We start from the raw sequence: 24829 nt of genomic DNA, 5'->3' as shown, positions 1-24829 counted from the left end.
GATATCTTGGACCACACAGTCCAGTTCCTGGCATGTTTTGAGGTAAAAGGTCTGCTTTAGCTTGGGGGGGGTGGGGTACAAAACGAGCAAACACTTCAGCAAGTGCTTAATATGATCCAGGATCTTCTCTAAGTTCTTTACATATATTAACTCATTTCTTCTTCACATTAATCATACAAGGCAGTTATTTTCATTATCCCCATTTTGCAGAAGAGAGAACTGAGGTACAGAGAGGTTAAGTAACTGGCCCAAGGGCACTCAGTAAGCAAGTGGCAGGGTCGGGCTTTGAACTCAGGCTTTAGAGTCCATGCTCTGAACCAATATGCTATTTCTAAAGCAGAGAAATATTCGCAGAGGCTGAGACAGGAGCTCCAGAAGGCATATATAGTTGTACTTCTTTGGTTCTCTCCATAGTGCCACATACGGTGCCTTGCACACAGAAAGGGACCCATAAATAGTTATGTTAATTGATTTTGCTGCAAGAGTAAACAATCACCACCAGCTCTGGCTCCACATTGATGGATAGCTAGGATTTAGTTTGAAAATAGGGGAGGTGGGACATACTAGCTGAGGGAGAAAGAAAAGAGAAAAAACGTGGCATGTACAAGTTAGTAACTCCTTTACACTTCAAATACTAATTTCAAAACCAGTTGTAGGTTAGTCCAACAAATATTTATTGAGTGCTCACTATATTCAAAGAAATGTCTGAGGATGAGAATATCCAGCTTGTAAACTTGTTTCATCGACTCAGATAGTAACCTTACTATGTTGATTATGCACTGTTTGAAAGTTCATTATATAAGTAAAATTACAACAGGAAAAATAAAGCCAAAACAAACTGAAAACACTTCAGTTGGGTCGTTAGTGTGGGTAGGGTGCAATTTTACCTTCTCTTCCCTTGGGTTTTACCGAAGGCATTTTTTTCCAGTTGTTCCAGACGCAGGTGTTTGTCTTATTGAACCTGCTTGGGCTTACAACATGAACCAAAAAGTAGGAACCTTGCAACAAATACTACAGTTGCTAGGAGATTTAGGTGCAAGTCCCAGGACAGTCCCAGGTGCTGGCAATGCCAAGAGTGAGATAACCTAGGAGCCATTAAATCCCACTCTGGTGATAAGTTACTCCACTCTAGGGTAATGCACCAACTGAAAATCACTAACATGAGAAGGGGACCTCATCAGAATACTGGCCACCTCTGCAGGCTGTGAAGGGGGCATGAGGGAGACCACTGAGGCACTGGATCTGAGTAGTGGATAAATGGTTGTAGACAAATGCGGCTAGCTGTATACCTTAGACTGCGCACTTTATCATATGTAAGTTGTATCTCAATTTAAAAAGCAGGGCCTCAGTTACCTCATATCCAGCTGCCATCTTTTTTCAGTGGCACTTCCCATGCAAAGGTAGTATCCCTGAGGATTTGGCCATGGGCGCTCTCCTCCCATTTCCTTGAACACGACAGAGGGCACTTTGATGTTACAGCACTACAGATATTGGTCTATATTCACTCTGGAATCTCTGTTTGGTCAAGCTCAATAGAGCCTATCCTAATTGCAACTTTGAAAATAAGCAAATGACCTGACCTCACCAAAATTAATGAAAGAGTGGCACTGGCGAAATTCCAACAACCAATATGAGGAGGAATATTTCATTCGTGCCTGAAATAGAATTTTAGACATTATCCTGATGAAAACGGATATGAGAGACCAGCCCATCAAGTACTTAGAGAATGTACACCAACCATTAGTGCTTCCCAGACTGGCCTGGCCCTATGCATCCGTGAAGTAAGCAGTCTTCTCCTAGCCCTCCCACTTGGACACTCTGTGTCAGCTCGGGCTGCCATAACAAAATACTATAGACTGGGTGGCTGAAATAACAAACATTTATTTTTCACAGTTCTGGAAGCTGGGGAGTCCAAGATCAGGTTGCCAACTGATTTGATTCCTGGTGAGAACTCTCTGCCTGGCTTGCAGACCGGCCACTTTCTTACTGCGTCCTCACATGGCAGAGAGAAAGAGAAAATCTCTCTCGGGTTTCTTCTTCTAAGAGTACTAATCACATCATGAGGGTTGCACTCTCATGACCTAATTACCTCCCTAAGGCCCCATCTCCTAATACCATCACATTGGGGGGCTTCATCATAAGAATTTTTGGGGGACACATTCAGTCCATAACGGACACTCTGCTTTTGCAATTCTCTCCTAAGTAGCTGGAAGTACCAGCTCTGCATTAGCCAACAAAAGAAGGGGTGTCATCCTTAATGTAGCTCTTAAGAGACAGACACTATTTGGGAATGTAGGGTGGGTTTTTTTCTTATTGAGGAAGACTAGCCCTGAGCTAACTGCTGCCAATCCTCCTCTTTTTCGCTGAGGAAGACTGGCCCTGAGCTAACATCCGTGCCCATCTTCCTCTACTTTATATGTGGGATGCCTACCACAGCATGGCTTGCCAAGCGGTGCCATGTCCGTACCCAGGATCTGAACCAGTGAACCCTGGGCCTCCGAAGTGGAACATGCGCACTTAACTGCTGCTCCACTGGGCCAGCCCCTAGGGTGGGTTCTTTTTTTTTTTTTAATTGAGTTATTGATAGGTTACAATCTTGTGAAATTTCAATTGTACATTAATGTTTGTCAGTCATGTTGTAGGAGCACCACTTCACCCTTTGTGCCCACCCCCCACCCCACCTTTCCCCTGGTATCCACTAAACTGTTCTTAGACCATAATTTTAAATTCCTCATATGAGTGGAGTCATACACAGATTATCTTTCTCTCGCTGGCTTATTTCACTTAACATAATTCTCTCAAGGTCCATCCATGTTATTGCAAATGGAATGCTTTTGTTGTGTTTTTCAGCTGAGTAGTGTTCCATTGTATATATGTACCACATCTTCTTTATCCATTCGTCTGTTGCTGGACACTTAGGTTGCTTCCACGTCTTGGCTATTGTAAACAGTGCTGCAATAAACATTGGGGTGCACAGGACTTTTGGGATTGCTGACTTCAAGCTCTTTGGATAAATACCCAGTAGTGGGATGGCTGGATTGTATGGTAGTTCTATTTTTAATTTTTTGAGGAATCTCCATACTGTTTTCCATAGTGGCTGCACCAGTTTGCATTCCCACCAGCAGTGTATGAGGGTTCCTTTTTCTCCACAACCTCTCCAACATTTGTTGCTATTAGTTTTAGATATTTTTGTCATTCTAACGGGTGTAAGGTGATAGCTTAGTGTAGTTTTGATTTGCATTTCCCTGATGATCAGCGATGATGAGCATCTTTTCATGTGCCTATTGGCCATCAGTATATCTCTCTGGAGAAATGTCTGTTCAAGTCTCCAGCCCATTTTTTGATTGGGTTGTTTGATGTTTTGTTGTTGAGTTGCGAGAGTTCTTTATATATTATGGATATTAAGCCTTTGTCAGATATATGACTTGCAAATATTTTTTCCCAGTTAGTGGGTTGTTTTTTTGTTTCAATCCTGTTTTCATTTGCCTTGAAGAAGCTCTTTAATCTGATGAAGTCCCATTTGTTTATTCTTTCTATTGTTTCCCTTCTCTGAGAAGGCATGGTGTCCGAAAAGATCCTTTTAATACTGATGTCAAAGAGTGTACTGCCTACGTTTTCTTCCAGAAGCCTTATGGTTTCAGGTCTCACCTTTAGGTCTTTAATCCATTTTGAGTTTATTTTGGTGAATGGTGAAAAAGAATGGTCAATTTCCTAGGGTGGGTTCTTAATGAGTGTGCTGAAGGTGGGTAAGGCAGGAAGCCTTAGGTCCCCTCATTAGCATATTAGCATAGCTTAGTTTATTAAGCACCTAGTTGTTAAGAATTCTTGGCATGTCTACTGGTGCCCAGACCTGCACTCAAGGGTCTTCAAATCCCTGTGGGAAGGGTAATGGCATGGAGGAGGGGCAGAGGGTGGAGGTGGTGGGAGCAACCAATCCTGGCTGGGAAGAGCATTAGGAACATTGCACAGAATTTCCAGTGCCTGGTAATAATAAAAGCCAGGCAGGCTTTTGGTTGGTTTTATTATTGTTTTAAAATTTTCTACAGATGATGCAGGCCCTTATAGCCCACACCCCACTGGAACAGCTCCCACCACCCTGCACTTGGTGCAATGATGAAGGGGAGAGCTGAAAACGCGAGAGGTGAGGGTGGACAGGGGAGAGTAGTTACAAGCTTTCAAATCTATCTTTAGAAAAGCATCAAGATAGCACTTACTTTTTAAGACAGCAGTTTTGTTCATTTGCCTATAAAATGCACCTCGCCACCAGAAGCTTCTAGGCCTCCTCCAAAGCCTTACGTGAGTGGGGTATGACTAGAAAGCTCTTAAGGACTTGAGTTGGTCTCTACAGAAGAAGGTTTGGTTTTATTTTTATCTTAAAAAAAAAAGTTATGCAGGGCTTTTTCTAAGCAGTAGATGCTGAAATGCGTATGTTCTCGAACGTGCATTTTCTTAGGACAGCCGAGGTCTCTGCCCCAGTGCCAGCTATTGTCAATTATTTCAGTTGTCTTTGCTTCTCTGTTATCTGACAAACATGATCCCAGGATGACTTGTCTAACTGACTTCACTTTAAGGTTCTTGAGATGCCACAGTATTACAAACCGTAACATCAATTCCTCCTATCTGCAAACCACTCTATTCTTTGCAAGGCACTTTGGCTTCTGGGAGATCTTCTGAGCCTCACAACTCTGTGTGGGAAATGGAGCTGCTGTGTTTATCTCCCGCAATGAGCTCAACCCACCTTCATTGCTCAATCCCCCTCGGTGGCCCTATAAAGATTGGAACCATGTTTATTCTAGAGGCAGAATCCCCTTCATCTCCCCTGAGCTTGCTCTGTTGACTACTCCATGAATGCAGAAAGCCTAAAGCAGAAGTCTTCACTCAGGCAAATATCTCTAAAAGATCACTCAAGGAGCTGGGACATTGGTATATTGAAAGCTTGAGCGAGTTTGCCTTGGGCACATTGTTTCCCTTATCTGGAAAAGAACACTATAATCAACCCCTGCCTTACAGGAAGATTGAAATGGCTACCAGAAAAACACAGATAACATATTTTTGTTCTTGGGCTCTGGAGACATCAGATATTCTTATCACGTTGGTTTGGTTGGCAGATAGTCATCACGACAGACCACTGAAGAGAACTGCACAGGAACTCTCCAGGGCCAGGCATGTGAGCCAACTGGTCTTGTTGTCTGCTTCCTTCAGGGTGGCCGAGGAAGGGGCAGTTGGTTAAAGCTCACCACTAAGCTCAAAGAGAAAAGCATGCAAATGGTGGATTCTCCCGCACGTCACATGTGATCTGTCTCTCTTCTCTCCTGTTACAGTAATCCGGTACAACAGTGATCTGGTACAGAAATACCACCCTTGCTTCTGGATCGATGGGCAGTATCTCTGCTGCTCTCAGACAGCCAAAAATGCTATGGGCTGCCAAATTCTGGAGAACAGGAATGGAAGTAAGAGATCTGATCAATCTAATTTCTCCCTCCATCACCCTCAAAGATCTATCAAACCCAGGGACGTGGCACGAGGTTGTACATTTTGGCCGCTGCATGAAGAGGGGATTAGTGGGGGCTAAGACCCAGCCGGTGCTCTGTTCTCCAAGCTGTGCCACCTGGCCCAGGGCTGTATCCACCCGACTTTTCCTAACTTGCCTACAGGCACTGTGTCCAAGAGCAAAGTCCCTGACCAAACCTGTCCCCGGGCCTTTTCTTAAGATGCATTCTTTACGCTCACTGGTTTCTTTACTTTGCAGGCTTAAAACCTGGGAGTTCTCACCGAAAGACAAAAAAGCCTCTTCCTCCCACGCCTGAGGAGGACCAGGTATACAGGGAAATTGGGTGCTGCTACTGCTTAAATAGCAACTCACAGTCACGGTCTGAAAACACACCAGTCTTAGAATTCCCCTGGGACCTGGCAGTGTTGGCTGGTATTCTTGCTGAGACAGGGGATTTGTCCTAGTTAGGACTTCCTCTTCAGTGGAAAGATAGAGGGCTATTGGGAAGCTCTTGGCAACCATTTAATCCAGTCACCTGTTGAAAAGAAAACAAAGCCTGATTTTTTTTAACGAAAAATATTTTCAAACATAAAGTTGAAAGAATTTAACAGTGAACATCCATATACCTAATACCTCGATTCTACCACTAACATTTTACCTTAAAACTTGATTTTTTGGTTACTTTTTGAGGTCTAGAAAGCCCTTTCTCATATATCGCAGTGAGCCAGGCAGGAATTATTATGCTCATTTTACAAACAAGGAAACTGAAATTCAGAGCCACTTGGATTCCTGTACTAGTTTAGCGCCAAGAAGGTTTCCTGACTGTGGTTGTACAAGGTTTTTGTCCTGGAAGGTTGAAAAATCCTGATGCCTCGGTCCCATCCCCAGAGATTTTGACGTGATTGGTCTGAGAAACTGCCTGGGGGCAATGCTAACCGCTCCCTAGATGATTCTGATGTGCACTCCAGGCTGACAGCCCATGAACAGGTGCTTAAAAATGACTGTTGAATGAAAGCTCAATAAACTTTTTGATTATGCCTGGTTTGGGTTAGAATGGTGTCTCTAGTAAGTCAGAGAGTTGGGGAAGAAGAGGAGAGGTGCTTGATATCTAGCCAAACCACCCTTTTTTCTAACTACACAGATCTTGAAAAAGCCGCTGCCCCCTGAGCCGACAGCAGCACCCGTCTCCACCAGCGAGCTGAAAAAGGTGGTAGCCCTTTATGATTACATGCCAATGAATGCCAATGATCTACAGCTGCGGAAGGGCAACGAGTATTTTATCCTGGAGGAAAGCAACTTACCCTGGTGGCGAGCACGGGATAAAAATGGGTGAGTCCACGCCAGCCCTTCCAGCCCACCCCACACACATGCAAAATCCTGCAGCATAATTCCCCTACTCAGGATCCCGATCAGAAATTGTTCTTCGGGGCCGGCCCAGTGGCGCAGCGGTTAAGTTTGCACATTCCGCTTCGGCAGCCCGGGGTTTGCCAGTTCAGGTCCCGGCTGCAGACATGGCACCGCTTGGCAAGCCATGCTGTGGTAGGCATCCCACATATAAAGTAGAGGAAGATGGGCATGGATGTTAGCTCAAGGCCAGTCTTCCTTAGCAAAAAGAGAGGATTGGCAGCAGATGTTAGCTCAGCACTAATCTTCCTCAAAAACAACAACAACAACAAAAGAAATTGTTCTTTCCACACCAAAGGGAATAAGCTCTCCTTCCAAGGACTTCCCAGGGCTCTACACATGGCCAACTCTCTGAACCTGTAAGGTCTGGCCCACATGTTGTTGTGCACATAGAATCAATGCCACATGTGCAGAAGCTACACACTTCACTGGCCTAGCCATGCATCAGCGACATGATCCTCTTTGAGGGAGGGGCGTGGTTTATATACCTCCATTTGAGATTGGTTCTGAGCCCAGGGATACGGGCGTATGAATCTGCCCCTCCCCCAGGATGTGGAGTGCTGGTGATCTACCATATTGTCTCCTCCACAGGCAGGAAGGCTACATCCCTAGTAACTATGTCACTGAAGCAGAAGACTCCATAGAAATGTATGAGTGAGTATGCTTATGTTCCCGGCACACAATCTTCCCAGAGGAACCAAAGATAGTAGATACTTCTTTATACTTTCAACAAACGTTTGATTTCAAGATACTTATTAAAATCAGTGCCAACTGGGTCAAATGATGCCACCACCCCACGTTAGTGCCTATATCTTACCCTCACCCCAAATACTCTCTGCTTATGAGAGCTGCAGAGGTCACCAGGCCCCCCAGATCCAGAAGAAGCATGCCGAAAGAAAAAAGAGTTGCAGCCTGATAGAAAACATTTGAAAAGGTGAAAATGTCAAACTTCTGCCATGTCTTTTCTCCCTAGTCATGGAAGTGGATTGTCCTTGAGTGCCCTGTCCTTGATCCCTTCCCCGTAACCTCTGCCACCTGCCTTCGCCCTCTACTCTCCATTTCCACGAATCTTCAGTGCCAACCAGACTTTGGGGAAGGGATCCAGTGCACTATGCGCATGACAGGCACTCAATAAATGGGGGTTGAGTGAACTGACTGAATCACTGGCTGGGTGAGGCCCGGAGGGTACTCTGAGTCCTGAGCTGCTTACACCATGTCCCAGGAGCCACTCAAGCACTCTCCCTTTGCAGGTGGTATTCCAAACACATGACCCGAAGTCAAGCTGAGCAACTGCTAAAGCAAGAGGTAAGTGTGCAACCACAAGCAAACAGCATTCTCCTTGCACAAGGGACGATCCTGCTGCTGTCTGCCACCTCCAGCAAGGCGGTGTTAAGGCTGTCATTTTACGCGGTCGCAATTACACATTTCAGTATCAAAAGCAATGAGGTTGCAGCTCAAATGTGGAAATTAGCAGTGAAATCAGGGCTTGTATTTTCTCTCAGGTTTGGGCAGGTGGAATGCAGGTGTGAGCACCACTTCCTCACACTCAGCTTTTTTGTTGTTTCAGGGGAAAGAAGGAGGTTTCATTGTCAGAGACTCCAGCAAAGCTGGAAAATATACCGTGTCTGTGTTTGCTAAATCTACAGGGTGAGTGCTACTGTTCCAAGGCCCTGGGGACAAAGGACAGGAGTGCCCCCCCCCCAACGGCTCCTTAATGGTGTGCCCCTCCTACTTCCTCTGTCCCTTAAACTCAAAACTCATCTCACTTCACTTCTTGGGTCCTGGTGACCCTTGTCCCCAAGTTGCTGACTCAACATCCACTTCTTCAGGGACCCTCAAGGGGTGATACGCCATTATGTTGTGTGTTCCACACCTCAGAGCCAGTATTACCTGGCTGAGAAGCACCTTTTCAGCACCATCCCTGAGCTCATTAACTACCATCAGCATAACTCTGCAGGTGAGTAACAAGGGCACCAGAGAAAAAGGGTGTGATAAGCACCAGGGGAAGCAACTCAGGACAAGGTGGTGAGGGGAAGAACAAGCTTCACGGGGCAGTGTGAATTAGCTGTGAAAGTCACCCCTACGATGCTGGGAAGAGGCCAAGTAGAGAGGCGGTCAAAGGCAGACCTTACACCCAGCAGGGACTGACTGCTTCTTTGGTGATTGACGCTAAGTGCGAAGGAAAAACATAGAAGAGACTGGTGATTAATCAATCAGCAAGTATTGAGTGGGTTCCTAGTGTGTTCTCAGCAATTTCCTCGGTACTAGAGGAGAATGTGGGAAAACTATTAGTCGAGGTCCTTGCTGTCAAAGAACACATGGGTTAGGGGGCCGGCCCTGCAGTGTAGCGGTTAAGTTTGTGTGCTCTGCTTCAGCAGCCTGGGGTTGGCGGGTTGGGATACCAACCCACTCATCAAGTCATGCTGTGGTGGCATCCCACATACAAAATGTAGAGGAGGACTGGCACAAATGTTAGCTCAGGGCCAATCTCCCTTACCAAGAAAAAAAGAACACAGCTTAGAAAACATCAGAAGACAGTTTCTAAGCAGTGCAGACATTCTAAAAATGGGGAGATTAGTGAGGGCATGAATACAAGCGCAAAGCTTCATTGAGAAGGTTTGCTGCTGTCTGCCACCTCCAGGTAAGGCAGTGTCAAGGTTATCATTTTATGGGGTCCTGATTACACTTTTCAGTATCAAAAGCAGAAGTAGGATGTGAGCTAAGCCTGGGCTGAGAGGGGGGGTGGATACATTTAGTTGGGGAGTGTATTTCAATCAGTATTTTCTCTTTTTTGTCTCTGAAAACTCTTTGGTGAGGGGAGAAACTTCCAGAAAAATTTGGGTTCGTGGAGATCTTCTGGGATTCAAAATGTACTAGAAAGAGGAACGTCAGAAGTGTCTGGCTTTAAGTGAGGGTGTGGGAGGCATCCCACCCCTACACTGCACCAGCAGCATGACCCTCTCTGTTTCAGGACTCATATCAAGGCTCAAATATCCAGTGTCTCAACAAAACAAGAATGCGCCTTCCACTGCAGGCCTGGGCTACGGTAACTGCTTATTTCTCGAGGGTAGGGTGGACTGGCCAGTTGCAAGGACTACCTTTGGTGACCCAACTAAACCTTGCCTCACGAGTGTCCTTGCAGCACACCATTCTACATCAGCTGCCACAAGGAAGGTTAAGACAGAGCCAAACAAGTTATTTAATGATTTTTTCTCCCTCTGGTGGCTCCTACTGGGACTGCAAAAACAGATTCAGGGATTATTTTTTAAATTGTGGTTAAAAAAACTCATAATCATAAAGGGATTTTAAGAGATTTGTCTAGATTATCTTCTTGCTCTATGGCTGACTTGCACCTAAAAATCCCAGATTCCTCCAACCAGTAACCCCCATCCCAGAGATTTACCTGAGCAAAGATGGATTAAGAACTCCTGAGAATTTCCCTTTTACTGCTTGCCTATTTCTACCCCTAGAAGGGATTCTTATCTATTATAGGAATTATACATACATGACTCCCAAAGAATCACACCAAGGCTTTGTTCATATAGGCTCATGGGAAATCGATCCAAAGGACCTGACCTTCTTGAAGGAGCTGGGGACCGGACAATTTGGGGTAGTGAAGTATGGGAAATGGAGAGGCCAGTATGATGTGGCCATCAAGATGATCAAAGAAGGCTCCATGTCCGAGGATGAGTTCATTGAAGAAGCCAAAGTCATGATGTGAGTTACAGCCCAAACTCAACTCTCAATCCAGTTGCTGGAGTTTAAGAATTACCAGGACAGTTCCCACTGTGGTTTAAGGTGATAGAGATTTGGGACCAGGGCCTGAGGTCAACCTTTGATCGGTGGGAGTCCTAACTGCTAAGGTAATCATTTCTCTGCCTTAGATATTGGTCGAGAACAGTGTTGATCATGGGTGTGTACCATCTCAGTAGCATTTGGGGGTAAATGTGGAAAATGAGACTTTCAAAAGGAAGATGGATTCTGATTTAGCCTTAGTGTCCATTCAGCCCAGGGCTTGTTTCCTGTTCTGTTGATGGACTCCAAATCTCTGCTCACCTTCACATATTAGGCACTCTTGGGGTTTAAGGTTGGAAGAAGGAAAGTCAACTTGCTATTATGGTCCCTTATCTGCTGCTCTATTCCCAGGCCAAACCCTTTCCTCCCCCGGCCCCTTTCTGACTAGTATGCAGAGCCAGAAAGGGAGGGCTGGTTTGTTGCCTCTCCTATAGGAATCTTTCCCATGAGAAGCTGGTGCAGTTGTATGGCGTCTGCACCAAACAGCGCCCCATCTTCATCATCACTGAGTACATGGCCAATGGCTGCCTCCTGAACTACCTGAGGGAGATGCGCCACCGCTTCCAGACTCAGCAGCTCCTGGAGATGTGCAAGGATGTCTGCGAAGCCATGGAATACCTGGAGTCAAAGCAGTTCCTTCACCGAGACCTGGTAGGACCTCAAAGGATTGGCCTGGGACCAAGGGCTGAGGGGGTGGAAGTAGCACAGGAAGACATATCATAAATGGATGAGAAGGACTGCTGGAGCCATCATTTCAGGTTTACCTAGAAAACACTAAAAGTTAGGTGAGCCTCTGCACCAGTGGTCAGCCAATCAAGGATCTCCAGCCTCTACACCATGAGTTCTGCCATGGTGGGAGCTAGAGGAGTCCCTCACTCCCAGCCCCCTACCAGGACAAGGAAATGGTGAGGTCATTTCCCCTCAGCGGCAGAAGGGCAAACCTGCTTCCCAATGAGGCTGCTCCTGGCACAAAGCCATCATTTGGTTACAGCAGAGTCACAAACTGGGGGCCCGTGAGTGCATTTGGTTGATTGTTTGTTTTGGGAGTTTTTTTGTTGTTTGTTTGTTTTTTGGTGAGGAAGATTGGCCCTGAGCTAACATCTGTTGCCAATCTTCCTCTTTTTGCTTGAGGAAGATTTGCCCTGAGCTAACATCTGTGCCAGTCTTCCTCTATTTTGTAAGTGGGTTGCTGCCACAGCGTGGCTTGACAAGCAGTGCTTGGTCTGTGCCCAGGATCCAAACCTGCGAACCCTGGGCCACCAAAGCAGAGCGTGTGAACTTAGCCACTATGCCACTGAGCCAGCTCCCATTTGGTTTTTTGTTAATGTTATATATTAGTTAGCAAACACATAAAAAGAAACGTTTCATATTAAAAAACTAAACTTCCAGGTTCTCTTGAATATCCAGACCATCTTGTAACACCGGGCCCACAGTCTCACAGGCCAAGCTAACTGTTGGCTGGGGCTGAGGAGTAGCTGCCTCCCTTAGACCAGCTGCGTGCTCTCCACTTTCCTGCAGTCTCCAGCCACCCCACTTCACTTTATCACTCTGCCCGCCTGGCCTCTGGAGGCATCAGAGTTTGTACCCCTGTTTATTTCACTCAGGCCAAGGCTCAAATTGCCCTAGTCCCACCGGCAGAAAGGCAGAAAACAAACACACTTGCCTCCTGTTCTCCCTTAATTCTCTCAGCATTTCAGTGCAGGAAGGGGTGTTGTGGAATTGCCAAGGTGAATGAAATCATTCTGTGTGTCCTGAGCCTTTTCCTTATGACTACGTAGCAGGTTGCTTTACCTGTGTTGGAAATGCAACATTTCTCAGTGGCATCAACTTCCTCTGGTTAGGTGAGAAGGGGTCTCTAGTTGAAGGAGATGAGGCTTCCGTGGCTTCACTCCCCTGGTGGGCAGAAGCTCTGTGCCTTTAATCTGTGTGCCAGGGACGGGGTCTCACTGGTATCTCTCACACTACAGGCTGCTCGAAACTGTTTGGTAAACGATCAAGGAGTTGTTAAAGTATCTGACTTCGGCCTGTCCAGGTGAGTGTGCCTTTTGCATCTTCCCCTCTAAAAGGAAAAATAGCACAGTACAAACGTGAGGAGGCATTACAGTTTTTAATCCTCTCCCTTTCTTTGTTTCTCGTTCTAGTCTTTTCCAACATCTTTCTACACCTTTTCTTTCTCTGAATGATTTGTCACTTCTGTTATCCTTTTGTTTTATTGTTATATTCCTCTCTTCTCCTTCCTCCCTCTTTTTTTTAGGCTAATTTCCCCAACACCTTATCTTGATCTGTTAATCCTACTGACTTTACTCCATCCCTCCTTCTTTCCTAATCAGTCTAATTGGCACTGGCAACTGCAGAATAGAAGGAAGGGCAGGAGAAGAAAAGAGAAAGGAAAGGGCTAGAGAAGAGGAAGGGAGCACCTGTTTGATCTTATTTCACTTCATCCTTGCTGTAACCATATTGTCAATCAAGAAAGCTAAATCAGATGCGAAAACAGGGATGTGTCAAAACTAACATTTGTAAAAGACACTGGTTGGCCTGTAGGTGTGTACTTGTGCAACTCCTGTGAAAGCGCCAAGAAAATTTAAGCAAAATCAAGCTCTCCAAATCCTAAGAGTAACAAGTCCTGAATCCTTTGCAGGTATGTTCTGGATGACGAATACACAAGCTCAGTAGGCTCCAAATTTCCAGTCCGGTGGTCTCCACCAGAAGTCCTGATGTACAGCAAGTTCAGCAGCAAATCTGACATCTGGGCTTTTGGTGAGTGGATAAGATCATACGGGTTATGCAGCTTAAAGGAAGAGCAATGCAAGGGAGAAACTGACCTTTTGTAACCTGCACAGAGAGATTGTTATTTGTTCTTGCTTTCATTCACCTAATCCTTACGGAGTGTTTCCTGTGTCAGGCACCACACGGGTTTCTGGGGATAAAAACCGTAAACTAGACACGATCCCTGCCTTCCTAGAACTTACAATATATTGAGAGGAACAAACAATTCATTCCATATTCGACAGCTTCTGAATACTGATTATGTCCCAGGGACTCTGCCAGACCCTCTAACTACAAAGACACATAAGATGCTGTCTTGCTCCTAGAGGAGCTAATAGTCTAGTGCAACTCGGATCACCCTCCAGCGTGGTTAATGCTATAGCAGAAGTTTGGACAAAATGCAAAAGGCATGGGGCGGGGGCGCGTTGGCGGGGAACAAGCTGAATCTAATCTTTGAGGCTGATCTAGGAAGACTAGGACTCCTACTACTCAAAAGACTGCAAACTGACTTAATCCATTTTTTTCATCTTCTAGGGGTTTTGATGTGGGAAATTTACTCTCTGGGGAAGATGCCATATGAAAGATTTACTAACAGTGAAACAGCCGAACACATTGCCCAAGGCCTCCGTCTCTACAGGCCTCATCTAGCTTCAGAGAGGGTATATACCATCATGTACAGCTGCTGGCATGAGGTAAGTGTTTTATTGAGACCTCTTAAGTTATTTCCTTGAGGGGGCTGGCCCAGTGGCGCACTGGTTAAGTTCGCACGTTCTGCTTCGGTGGCCTGGGGTTCGCTGGTTTGGATCCCGGGTGCGGACATGGCACCGCTTGGCAAAAGCCATGCTGTGGTAGGAGTCCCACATATAAAGGAGAGGAAGATGAGCACAGATGTTAGCTCAGAGCCAGCCTTCCTCAGCAAAAAGAGGAGGATTGGCAGTAGTTAGCTCAGGGCTAATCTTCCTCAAAAAAAAAATTATTTCCTTGAACCTACTTTTCCATTCAGCCAGCCAGGCACTCAGTCCCCACTCTGCCTGGTCTCATGGCAGCTGGCACAGACTGACAGCTGCACGCATTCTCAGACCCTGGCCTGCACCCCAATCCTTTCATGGCCAGAGGCTTTCCCAGGCCCACTCCAATTCTCACTAAAGTATCATTAGCAGACCCCAATATCAATTCAGCTTTAGGGAGAAGGGGTGTTATGGGGCCATGCCACCTAGCATAAGCAGGCAGCCAAAGGTACTCAGACAAGTGTATGGACATTAAAAAAGAAAAGTCATTCAAATTTGTGTTCATTCCTTTGGGAGTCATTGGCCTCTTCTTCTATTTTACTAGCTGCCAACCTTTTCTGGATGAAGTCCAAAATGAAATTTTTTTTAAACCCTAAGGCCTGAAAGGGAACTAAAATAGGTAGTGCTTGTGTTTTTTTTCCCTTAATACGATGCATTACGGGGTATGCGGTAGACGTGGTATTCTGAAAATAAGGAGCCAGTCCCACTAACACTAAATGCTTTGCTGCTCTCACTTTGGGTTCTTTCGGAGGAGCCTTTTCCACTTTTCAGTAGAGCCTTAGCAACCTTAATTTGACAATCTAAATCTCTAGTAGGAAGTGAATGCTCAATCTTAGTTCTGCCCCAGACAGAACTAAGACAGGGAAAAACAGTGTCCAACAAGCACATATATATGAATCTAGAGCCCACCTGGTGGGGTGAAAAGTCGGTATCTGAATCAGACCATGCTCCTTTCCCTTTCACAAATGACTGAGCTCAGAAACAAAGCGTGGAGGAGAATCCCTTGGAGCCATTTCTCTTCTCTCTCCTGTGCCATGGAGGATTCAGGGTGATTGGCTATGCTCCCTCCCAACCAGGACACCCTCGCTCTGCTCGCTAACTGTTTCAGACAGGCACTGTCTCCACAGCCTGTTTAAAGTAGTAGTCTCGGAACTGGATGCACATCAGAACCCCTGGGGAGCTCTTAAAATTGCAGATGACTGGGCCTTATCTCCAGAGATTCTGATTAGGTATGTCTGGAGCGGGACCCAGAAACGTCTTTCAACTTCCCAGGAAATTCTGATACTCAGCTAGGTTTGGAAACCACTGAGTCAAAGGAACAAGAAACTGATAACTGTTTGGTTCTGATGGATCGTGACCTTTCTGGCATGAATATGCCCTGAATCCCTAAATACCTCAGGGGCTTATGGACCATGGCAATCACAAGGGGCCTTAGTCTGGAGGCCAGACACTGCTAAGGTTCTCAGGTGCTCAGTATCTCCGCCCAGTGATGCAGCCTGTGGTCTTTTTTGTTTTGTTTGTTTTTGAGGTAGATTAGCCCGGAGCTAACATCTGCCACCAATCCTCCTCTTTTTGCTGAGGAAGACTGGCACTGAGCTAACATCCATGCCCATCTTCCTCTACTTTATACGTGGGACGCCTGCCACAGCATGGCTTGCCAAGCGGTGCCATGTCTGCACCCGGGATCAGAACCTGCAAACCCCGGGGCCGCTGACGCAGAATGTATGCACTTAACTGCTGTGCCACCGGGGCAGGCCCCATGCCTATAGTCTTGAAATGTTAATTCCTTTGTTAACTTTCGCTATAGGGTGATAGGAACAGTGTTTGAAACCAAACTAAAAATTATCACAACATAAAGGATTTCAGTTGTCAACCACTTTAACTTGTTTGGTATCCATTTTTCACTTGAGGATCCGAAATAAGAATGCAGTGGTGTAGAATCATGTAACGAATTTTCTCTCAGTTTTAATCAATATGTTTGTCAGTTTAATTTGCAAATTGTCCTCATCACATTAATAACCTGAGTTACTAAGGATGAAAAGTACACAAGCACTTCATGGAGCGCTTCTATTTCTTCTCCATTTTTTTTTGTAATTGACAGGGTATGCTACTGGGCATATAGTATATGCTTAACAAATATTTGTTGCTAACTCATTGCACTTCTCTTGACTTCTAGATTCTAGCCCACTATAACACTACTTTTTCTTTCATTTTAGAAAGCAGATGAACGTCCCACTTTCAAAATTCTTCTGAGCAACATTCTAGATGTCATGGATGAAGAATCCTGAGCTCACCAATAAGCTTTTTGGTTCTACTCCTCTCCTCCACAAGCCCCAATCTCACTTTCTCTGAGGAAATCCCAGGTTTACAGGCCCTGGAGCCTTTGTGCTCTCGCTGAATCCACAAAGGTCCCTCTCTACATCTAGGAATGCCTCTCTTCTTTGATTCCCCAGGATAGTACCTTCTGAGCAAAGGCGAAGGAATTATTGTGCCTGGTATTGTTCCCTAGAGAGGAAATTTCCCCAGAATATTAGACAGACTGAATTTGGGATGAAAACAGTTAGGGGGAGGGAGGGATGTAAATAGCCTCACAAGGGGTCCAACAGCTCTTTGGGTACGCACTAGAGCTTGGGGGGAGGGAGGCAGAATTTGGCAAGAATAAAACGGTGTCATAAAAATGGGAGGGGAGGGTGTTTTGATAAAATAAAATTACTGGAAAGCATGAAGGTTTCCTGCTATCTCAATTAATCAGGCAGCCTCCCTGAAGCGCCCTATCTCAGTGTTCCAGAAAACTACTGTGTGGCATTCGTTTGGCATGTTCCTACCTTGAGAACTCGACAGGCTCCTCGGCATTTAACCCCTCTGGCTCTTGGAAAAAACTGCCTCTGAATCAGAGACGAACTCACAAGCCAAAGCACAGCGCCTGGCATACAGTACGCATGCCATATTATCGAGATGAAGCTGACCGTTGGGAACAAATTCTGCTGGAGCCTCTCTTCCCTCTGCCAGGAGGGGAAAACTCCTTCAAAGAACTTCAGCCAGGGCCCCGGGACGGCTAAGTGACCCGCCAGCACGGCGGCTGGGACAGAGCGGGCCGATTTGGCAGCGGGCAGGGGCGGGGCCGTTGGGCCGCCCAGGGATGGGCCACGTGGTCGGAAGTCACTTCCTTTTTTACACTAGTTTTTTTTTCTTCCTTTTTCTAATAACGTCCAGACAGCGTGACGGCGCCGGGCGGCAAGCCCTGAGCCCTGGGGTGGGGTGGGGGCGGAGTCGCCGCCGCGGGAGGCGCGCAGGGCGGCGGGGGCGGGGGCCGGGGCGGGGGGCGGGGGCGGTAGGAGGCGGGCCGCGCGCCGACGCAGTGCGCTCGCGGGGCGGGCCCGGGGCGGCGGGTTGTGGTTCCGGTTCCGTCGCGGAGACACGTGAAGGTCGGGGAGCTGGTGCGGACTCCGTCTCGGCACGCGGAGCCGCGCTGGGATGGATTCCTCCTCGTCTTCCTCGGCGGCGGGGCTGGGCTCGGTGGACCCGCAGCTGCAGCATTTCATCGAGGTGGAGACTCAGAAGCAGCGCTTCCAGCAGCTGGTGCACCAGATGACGGAACTTTGCTGGGTGAGGAGCCTGGAGCTGGGACCTGGCCACTGGACCTACTTTCCCCCTGTCCTTGTCCCGCGGGACTTGCCAGTACGCCCGGGATTTGGGGAGGAGGGGCGGCCCGGCAGTACCGCGTGGTTTCCTCTGGCCGAGCCGGAAGGGAGAGAGGGTGAGTCCACTTCTCAAGGGACTGTCACGCCGGACCTCGGCTTTGTTGGTGCAGAGGACTGAGGATCATAGACGACTTATGCCATTGTCCCAACCAGCACTTTAGGCACCAGAGGTTGAAGCTGCCTAGTGCCAGTCACTAAGACTGATGAGACCCTCCCCCCGCCCCAATACTGGGATTTTACTTGTGGAACCCTGAGTCCCAGGGCGTCAGTGAATCACCTGTTCCTGGACCCTTCAGGGTTTACCCTGATGACCCAGTTGCTCTAACTTGTCCCCATGACGAATGAGTGGGCCTAGCCCACTAACTATAAAAGTGGTGTAATCTCTCCAACGTATACACTTACTTGCCTTCTTGTTGGATTGTTGTGTAATACCAAGGCGTTTCGGGTCTGAAGGTTGAGGAATTGAGTGTGCCCTGTGAGGAGACTTTGGCAAAAGGCTGGAAGGCGTTTGCAGCTTGGGATCAAAGTGTTCTCTGGCTGCCAAGACAGCATAACTGCCCTGGCTTGACATACAAAGTTCACAGAATTCAGAAGCCAAGGATAATTTTCCTTGGAAGTGGAGGGTCTAAGGCTTGTGTACACAGCAGAGAATAATGAACAAAATTCATTTGAACCATTTAACTTGAGCTGTCTACAGTGATTGGTTTCCATAATCCTTTCCCCATAAACTTATGGTATTGCCGGACTCTGACCCTTAAATGCTTGCTTAACTTCTGTCTGCCTTGGACCAGACTGCTTTGATTCTTTTAAAAAAGTCTGATTAATCATTACATTTGGACTAGGAGGGGGTGTAGTTAAGGACTCCTTTAAGAATCTATAAGCTATGGGCCCTTTGGGAAAATTCATACAATTTTCCATTCATCTTGAGGGGATTCAAGAACCTCTGGCTTAAGTAGACTAGGTTATAGAATCTCAGGTCAGAGATTTTCCTTTCTTCTTTGGTAGGTTTTAGGGTGTCTTGCTGCAATGATTTATCCTTTCACCCTTTTATCCTGCAGTTAATTTAAAGGCATTTAGTGCAAGGGGCGTTGCGGAGTTGTAGCCAAATTCGGCGAAGGGTTACTTCACTTGTATTTTGCCATTTTTTTGCTCTAGTGTCTCAGTTCCACCATCTTCTGGCCCTATGACTTTGAGCAAAGTATCTCTGTGCCACAGCTGCCCTCTTTGTAAAGTGAGGATTAATAATAGTATCTGTTCCATAGGGATGTTGTGAGATTTGAATGTAAGATTGTAGAAAATTGCTCGCCACAAAGGAAACTGCCAAATGTGACTATTCTTAACATATCAGATACTGTTTTCGGGTGAAGTTTTTCCTCTAAGCAACAAGAAGTTGCCCCCCTCCCCCTTTTTCCAAGTTCCTTTTGTGATTCTGTATCTTGTTCTGATCAGGAGAAGTGCATGGACAAGCCTGGGCCAAAGTTGGACAGTCGGGCTGAGGCCTGTTTTGTGAACTGCGTTGAGCGCTTCATTGATACAAGCCAATTCATCTTGAATCGACTGGAACAGACCCAGAAATCCAAGCCAGTCTTCTCAGAAAGCCTTTCTGACTGATCTCAGCATTACCTTTTGGAAAAGAAAGGTAGTTCAAGAAATGAAGAGCGATTGATGGGATGGTTGAAGAAAAGGCTATGGGAGATTCCTCCCACCTTTGTCACTCTTGGGACATCCTGTCATCTGAGAAGGAACAAAGACCAATTTTGTGTGTGTGTGGGGCTTGGGGGTCATATGGGTATTTGGTTGTGTTTTTTAATGCTAATCTTGTGAAAACAATTGACAAATGAATGGAAGACTCTACTGGATGCATATTACTGTATATGGGACTGTGCTTTTCTCCAAGTCCCATTAACTGCTTCCTATAATTTTGATAGTGGAACTGCTTTCTATAATTTGATAGTGGGACCACATGGATAAAATCTGTCATTTGCGTGGACTCATTTCAGATTTCTGGGGAGACTGATACACATCTTGGTGTCTCTCAGAAAGGGCGGCAGTGGGGGAAGAGTAATTTGGTACTTAACTATAGGCCTCCTTATCTAGTGTTTAATTTAACTATCAGTGCTGGCAAAAAAAAGGCTGTGGAATGTTCATACAGTACATTTCAGCTTTCTAGATTCTCTCTCTCCTTTATACTGTGATTTATTTACATATCTATATGAAGTGTGGTCTCGAGGTAGTACAGGTAGCCTGAGAGTATAGAGGCCTTTAGTTAGAAAGGAGTCTACCCAGTGAACATAATTCTCATCACTAAACTGCCACGAGGAAGAAATTAACTTGCCCTGTATATCAGGGTCCAAAAAATTCAAAGATGTGCCTAAATAAGCTATAAAGACTTAGGCCAGTCAAAAACTAACAGCAGTTTCAGGTAGAGGTGCATGCCTAATGTAAATCAGTGTAGATTCCATTTACTGCGTTCTTTTGATCACTGAAATAAAAGCTTCTACAAGATTCAAGTCTGTGATTGAGAAGGCTTTCTATTCTGGTCATCAGCTGCACCCTGGAGAGATTTGGTGTGGGCTGCTTCCAAGGCTGAAATGTAGTCAGTCTGAGTACCTGCCCTCTGCAAGGTACGGCACAATATTCTAGGGATCCCGGACCTTCTTGTGAGAAAAGAGAGCCTTGAGATGAGATGGGGAGGGAAGCAATTTAGTGCTGACAGTCAGTTCCCTGAGTGTACTGGAAGAGGTTACAGTGAGTGGATTCCCCTCCTCTTACTTCAAATCCCAGTAGACTGGAGTATAGACCTAAAGTGGAACTTCTTGTTGGGAGCCTTTAGTGCAAATCCATGAATGATGGGCAAATACATTTTTCTAGAAGCCTCAAATCCTGGTTTAACTTACCCCCATATAAACACTACAAGGAAATTTTTAAAAATCCTCATGCAAACATGATTCAACAAACATTTAAGTGCTTACTCTACCAGACACTGTTTTTGGTGCCAGGGATTCAGCAGTGCACAAAAACCACATCCCTGACCATGTGGAGCTTATGCTCTAGTGAGGGGAGACAGGCAACAGACAGAAATCATGTCATTGTGATGAGGGCCATGGAGAAAAAGCAGAGCGAGCACGTTAGGGAATGTTCGTGGGGCCTTGTGATTTTAGATGGTCAGAGAAGGCCTCATTGGGCAGGTGGCATTTCAGCAGAGAACTGAAACAACTAAGTGACCAAGCCATGTAGCTGTCTGGGAGAAGAACATTTCAGGCAGAGGTGATGGCAAGTCCTCAGGCCCCCAGGTAGGAGCCACATGCTGTGATGCCAATGTAGAATAGTCAAAAGGTCAGTATGGCTGGAGTAAAATGATTACGGAGAGTGGGAAGAAAGAAAGTTGGAGAAACATGCGTGAGAGGGATTGGGGCTGGGGGCCGGGACGTGCACTGGTCATGCAGGGCGTTGTAGACCATTGTAAGGATTTGGCTTTTATCAAGCAAGGTGGGGAGCCATTTGGGGAGGTGGGGAGGGGTTTTAGCAGATGAGTAACATGATAGAACTTAAGTTTTGGGAGAGTCTGCCTGCTGTTAGGAGAACATGTACATGGTAAAGAAGTAATAGTAGCAGCAGCAGCATACTGGCATTTTGAAGTCCAGGAGAAATCAGGCTTTTAGGGTGGATAGCCGGCATACACCTTGTATCTATATGCCCCTGTTGATTGTCTTCCCCACAAAATTTAGTGTGTTCACATAAAACCTCAAGTCATAAAGGAAGGGTGCTTTAGTCTTTCCTTCATTCTTCCTTTTTATTTTATTATATACTATTTATTTATTTTATTACTATATATCATTATTCCTTCTTATTCTTCATTTCATATTAAAATATTCTCATTACATTTAGACACAAATGTCTTTGTTTTACAGTATTATTACTTGCTCAGGTTATATACATAATGAGAAAGAGGGTCTGTCAGAGTCATACAATGTGCTTGAGCACCAAGTATTGTTCGACACTACTGGGCACAAGCCAATGGGGAAGAGAAGAGAACTTTTGCCCCCTCCTCAAGAATGTTAAGTACCAGAGCACACTTTGAGTTTTTGTTTGTTTTGTCAATCTCAGAAATTTATTTTCAGAACCTTGATAGAAAGGTGGTACTTTCAGCCCTCATGACATATGAAGTCCTCATTTCAAATATTCAGGGTAGGAAACTCAAGACTCAACTGTAAAACACGAGGATTGGGTTAGCAGACACTTTCTGCAATGAAATCTTACTTGAAAGCCTAACATATAAAATAGAAAAGCAATTGCTCTGGTGGCAGGGCTGTCGGGAGGCCTGCCACTCTTGGGTCTGCACCCCACTGCCTTGCATCCCTCCCCTGGTGCCTAAGGCACTGTCTCAGGAGCTCTCCATGATGTGAAAACGAACCAGACTATCCCCGAGGCCCTTGCCCATGAGTCCGTGAATGAACGTTAGGGATAACAGATACAAAGAAATCAAGCAAGACCTTCGTATTTATTTATGATAACAAATAAATCTCCATAGTAGTCTGAGTTAAAAAATGTAACAAGTCAATAAACCCCATGTGAAATAGCTTTTACATGGAAAGCAATTGATGGCCTTTTTTTTTTAAACCGATTTTCCCTCATATCAATACCTTAATAAAAAATCTTGGCCTAAGGAGATTTTATTCCAAAACCACCCAGTACTGCTTCTCTTAAGACTCCTCATACTTTCAGCCTTATTTTTGTTGGCATCTTCTGGACTCAAAAAGGGTTGATGGGGGCCGGCCTGGTGGCGCAGCGGTTAAGTGCGTAGGTTCTGCCTCAGCAGCCCAGGGTTCGCCAGTTCGGATCCCGAGTGTGGACATGGCACCGCTTGGCAAGCCATACTGTGGTAGGAGTCCCACGTATAAAGTAGAGGAAGATAGGCACAGATGTTAGCTCAGGGCCAGTCTTCCTCAGCAAAAAGAGGAGGATTGGTAGCAGATGTTAGCTCAGGGCTAATCTTCCTCAAAAAATTAATTAATTAATTAAAAAGAAGGTTTTATGGAGAAATGTCTGGTAACCTTCAATTTCATTCCATGGAAGAGTAAGGATATTGTTTAGATGTATTAATCTCAAGTCAGAGGGCAACAGGTACAGACAAAAAGGGACATCTCAAAAGTTATGGAGTAAAAAAAGGCCAAAAATCATGGAAAGGAAAGCATAAGTGGTACCACTAAAGTCGCTGAGGGTCATATGCTGCCATTCCTTGAAAAAAATGGCAGAGCAGGTCATGATAGCAGTAGGCAAGGAAATCCGACATGGGAATGACTGCAGAGGTACTGAAAATATCCAAGGCCTGTTCAGATCGTTCATTTGAATTGGCTCACCCAAGTCAGAAGACAAAGCAGGACTATCCAGTCCAGGGCTGGTTTTGTGATTGGCTTCCCTAAAACAGCTGCTTCAAGTCAATGCCCAAACTTGATACCTGACACAGAAAGTGAGCCAAGAGCAGGATGAGAATAGACACTAGGAGGTTAGTCTGGCCATCTCGAGGTCCCACTATGAAGACTGCAAGTGGAACTGATCACACAGGGCCAAAAAGATGAATCCTGTGATACGAGAAATAAAGAAATCTTATTTCAAAAGAAGTAATTGAATTACTGTTTTTAGTCCTTATATAAGAAATGCTAAAGCAATTTGACAATTAAGTCATTACATCCTGTAACACCTTAACAAGTGAGCAGCATTTGAGCAATTAGCCATTTAATGTATGAATGAATAAAATTTGTATTGTGTGTCTAAAGCTATATCTTGCAAAAATCACTTTCAAAAAAGGCAAAGCCTATACATTATAGTTATGGTACTTTCTGCTACACAGAAATACATAGAAGGGACAATTAGGATATAGAAAACCAGGATCCGGATGATTCAGGAACTCTAGATGAACAAAAGGGCCCAAAGAATTTTGAGATGTATCTGCAATATAGTGATAATAACAGCTATGCTTTATTGAGGGTGTGCATGCTATTTGCCTTGCATTGTACTCAGTGTTTTACATGGATCATCTTTTTAAAAATTGCAACTCTATGAGAGAGGAACTATTAGTACGATAACCATTTTACAGATGGAGAACCTAAAGCTCAGAGAAATTAACTTATTCAAGATTACACAGCTAATAAGTTGTAGGGATGGAATTTGAACCCAGGCCATTTGACTCCAGAGCTCATGATCTGAACTACTAAAATAAGCTGCCTCCTAATACATTTAAAGATAGGAAGTAATGTTTGTCTAAAAGGCAGGGCCAGAATTACTGGAACATTTCATCCTAGAGATAGCATGGTGTAGTGGAAAGAAGGTAAGTTTTAGGGTTAGGCAGAACTGGGTTTAAATCCTGACTCTGCCAGCACCTGTGTTACCTTAGGGAAGCCACTTAACCTCTTTGATTCTCAGTGTCTTCATCTATAAAAGTGAGATGATAATGCCTGCCTTACAGGGTTGAAAAATGAGATCACATACAAAGCACTTGGTACACTGTAGATACTTTCATGGTAGCTATTATTTATTATTATTATTCAGAACTGAGCATCTTTGATAACCCTGGCAGAGTCATTGTGTGGGAGAACAAGAAGAGAAAAGCAAGAAGTTGGTTCATGAAACTGACCAGTTGAAGTGGCAGAGCTAATGGAGCATATGATATTAAGAATTTTTAGTTTTATCTTGCAAGCAATAGAAAATTTAGAAATAAGCCAAAAAAAGATAAAATATCATTTGAGTTTTAATGCTATACTTTGAAAAGGGAAGGAAGAAGGAGTAGAAAGAAAGGAAAAGGAAAGAGTGGGGAGTCAGGGACTCAGCAGTATTTGTTAAACTGTGCTTCAGACTGGAGTCAATTCCTTAAGGCCCCAAGCATT

General features: G+C 45.3%; 2 protein-coding genes and 1 long non-coding RNA gene across 7 annotated transcripts in view; 2 read left to right on the top strand and 1 right to left on the bottom strand.

The window, feature by feature from the left end:
* BTK (Bruton tyrosine kinase) overlaps positions 1 to 16966 on the top strand; it is a 31726-nt gene extending 14760 nt beyond the window's left edge. For both annotated transcript variants that reach the window (XM_070605016.1, XM_070605015.1), the window contains 14 exons: positions 5322 to 5450; positions 5750 to 5817; positions 6633 to 6820; positions 7487 to 7549; positions 8146 to 8200; positions 8463 to 8542; positions 8725 to 8852; positions 9867 to 9941; positions 10441 to 10612; positions 11125 to 11341; positions 12658 to 12722; positions 13329 to 13447; positions 13991 to 14148; positions 16461 to 16966. In XM_070605016.1, the coding sequence (XP_070461117.1) occupies positions 5322 to 5450; positions 5750 to 5817; positions 6633 to 6820; positions 7487 to 7549; positions 8146 to 8200; positions 8463 to 8542; positions 8725 to 8852; positions 9867 to 9941; positions 10441 to 10612; positions 11125 to 11341; positions 12658 to 12722; positions 13329 to 13447; positions 13991 to 14148; positions 16461 to 16532 (1589 nt within the window). In that variant the 3' untranslated portion in view covers positions 16533 to 16966. The remainder of the gene's footprint in view (positions 1 to 5321; positions 5451 to 5749; positions 5818 to 6632; positions 6821 to 7486; positions 7550 to 8145; positions 8201 to 8462; positions 8543 to 8724; positions 8853 to 9866; positions 9942 to 10440; positions 10613 to 11124; positions 11342 to 12657; positions 12723 to 13328; positions 13448 to 13990; positions 14149 to 16460) is intronic.
* On the bottom strand, positions 1862 to 17522 carry LOC139081062 (uncharacterized). 4 transcript variants are annotated; one of them, XR_011536017.1, is made up of 4 exons: positions 17070 to 17522; positions 12482 to 12749; positions 11231 to 11375; positions 1862 to 6026 (listed from the first exon to the last, which is right to left on the bottom strand). It is a non-coding gene; the product is annotated as an uncharacterized lncRNA (long non-coding RNA). The 4 variants fall into 4 exon arrangements; XR_011536014.1 differs by having other exon boundaries at positions 11231 to 11454; positions 17070 to 17345; XR_011536016.1 differs by having other exon boundaries at positions 11231 to 11464; positions 17070 to 17340.
* Positions 17523 to 17588: 66 nt separating this feature from the next.
* On the top strand, positions 17589 to 20455 carry TIMM8A (translocase of inner mitochondrial membrane 8A). The gene is made up of 2 exons (XM_008511502.2): positions 17589 to 17850; positions 19395 to 20455. Exons 1-2 carry the CDS (start codon positions 17719 to 17721, stop codon positions 19554 to 19556), a joined length of 294 nt encoding a protein of 97 aa, XP_008509724.2. The 5' UTR covers positions 17589 to 17718; the 3' UTR covers positions 19557 to 20455.
* The last annotated feature ends 4374 nt before the right edge of the window (positions 20456 to 24829 follow it).

This window comes from Equus przewalskii, chromosome X (genome assembly GCF_037783145.1).
Source record: "Equus przewalskii isolate Varuska chromosome X, EquPr2, whole genome shotgun sequence".
Taxonomy (NCBI): domain Eukaryota; kingdom Metazoa; phylum Chordata; class Mammalia; order Perissodactyla; family Equidae; genus Equus; species Equus przewalskii.
The sequence above is the reverse complement of the archived record's forward strand: the minus strand, read 5'-3'. Positions and strand labels throughout refer to the sequence as shown.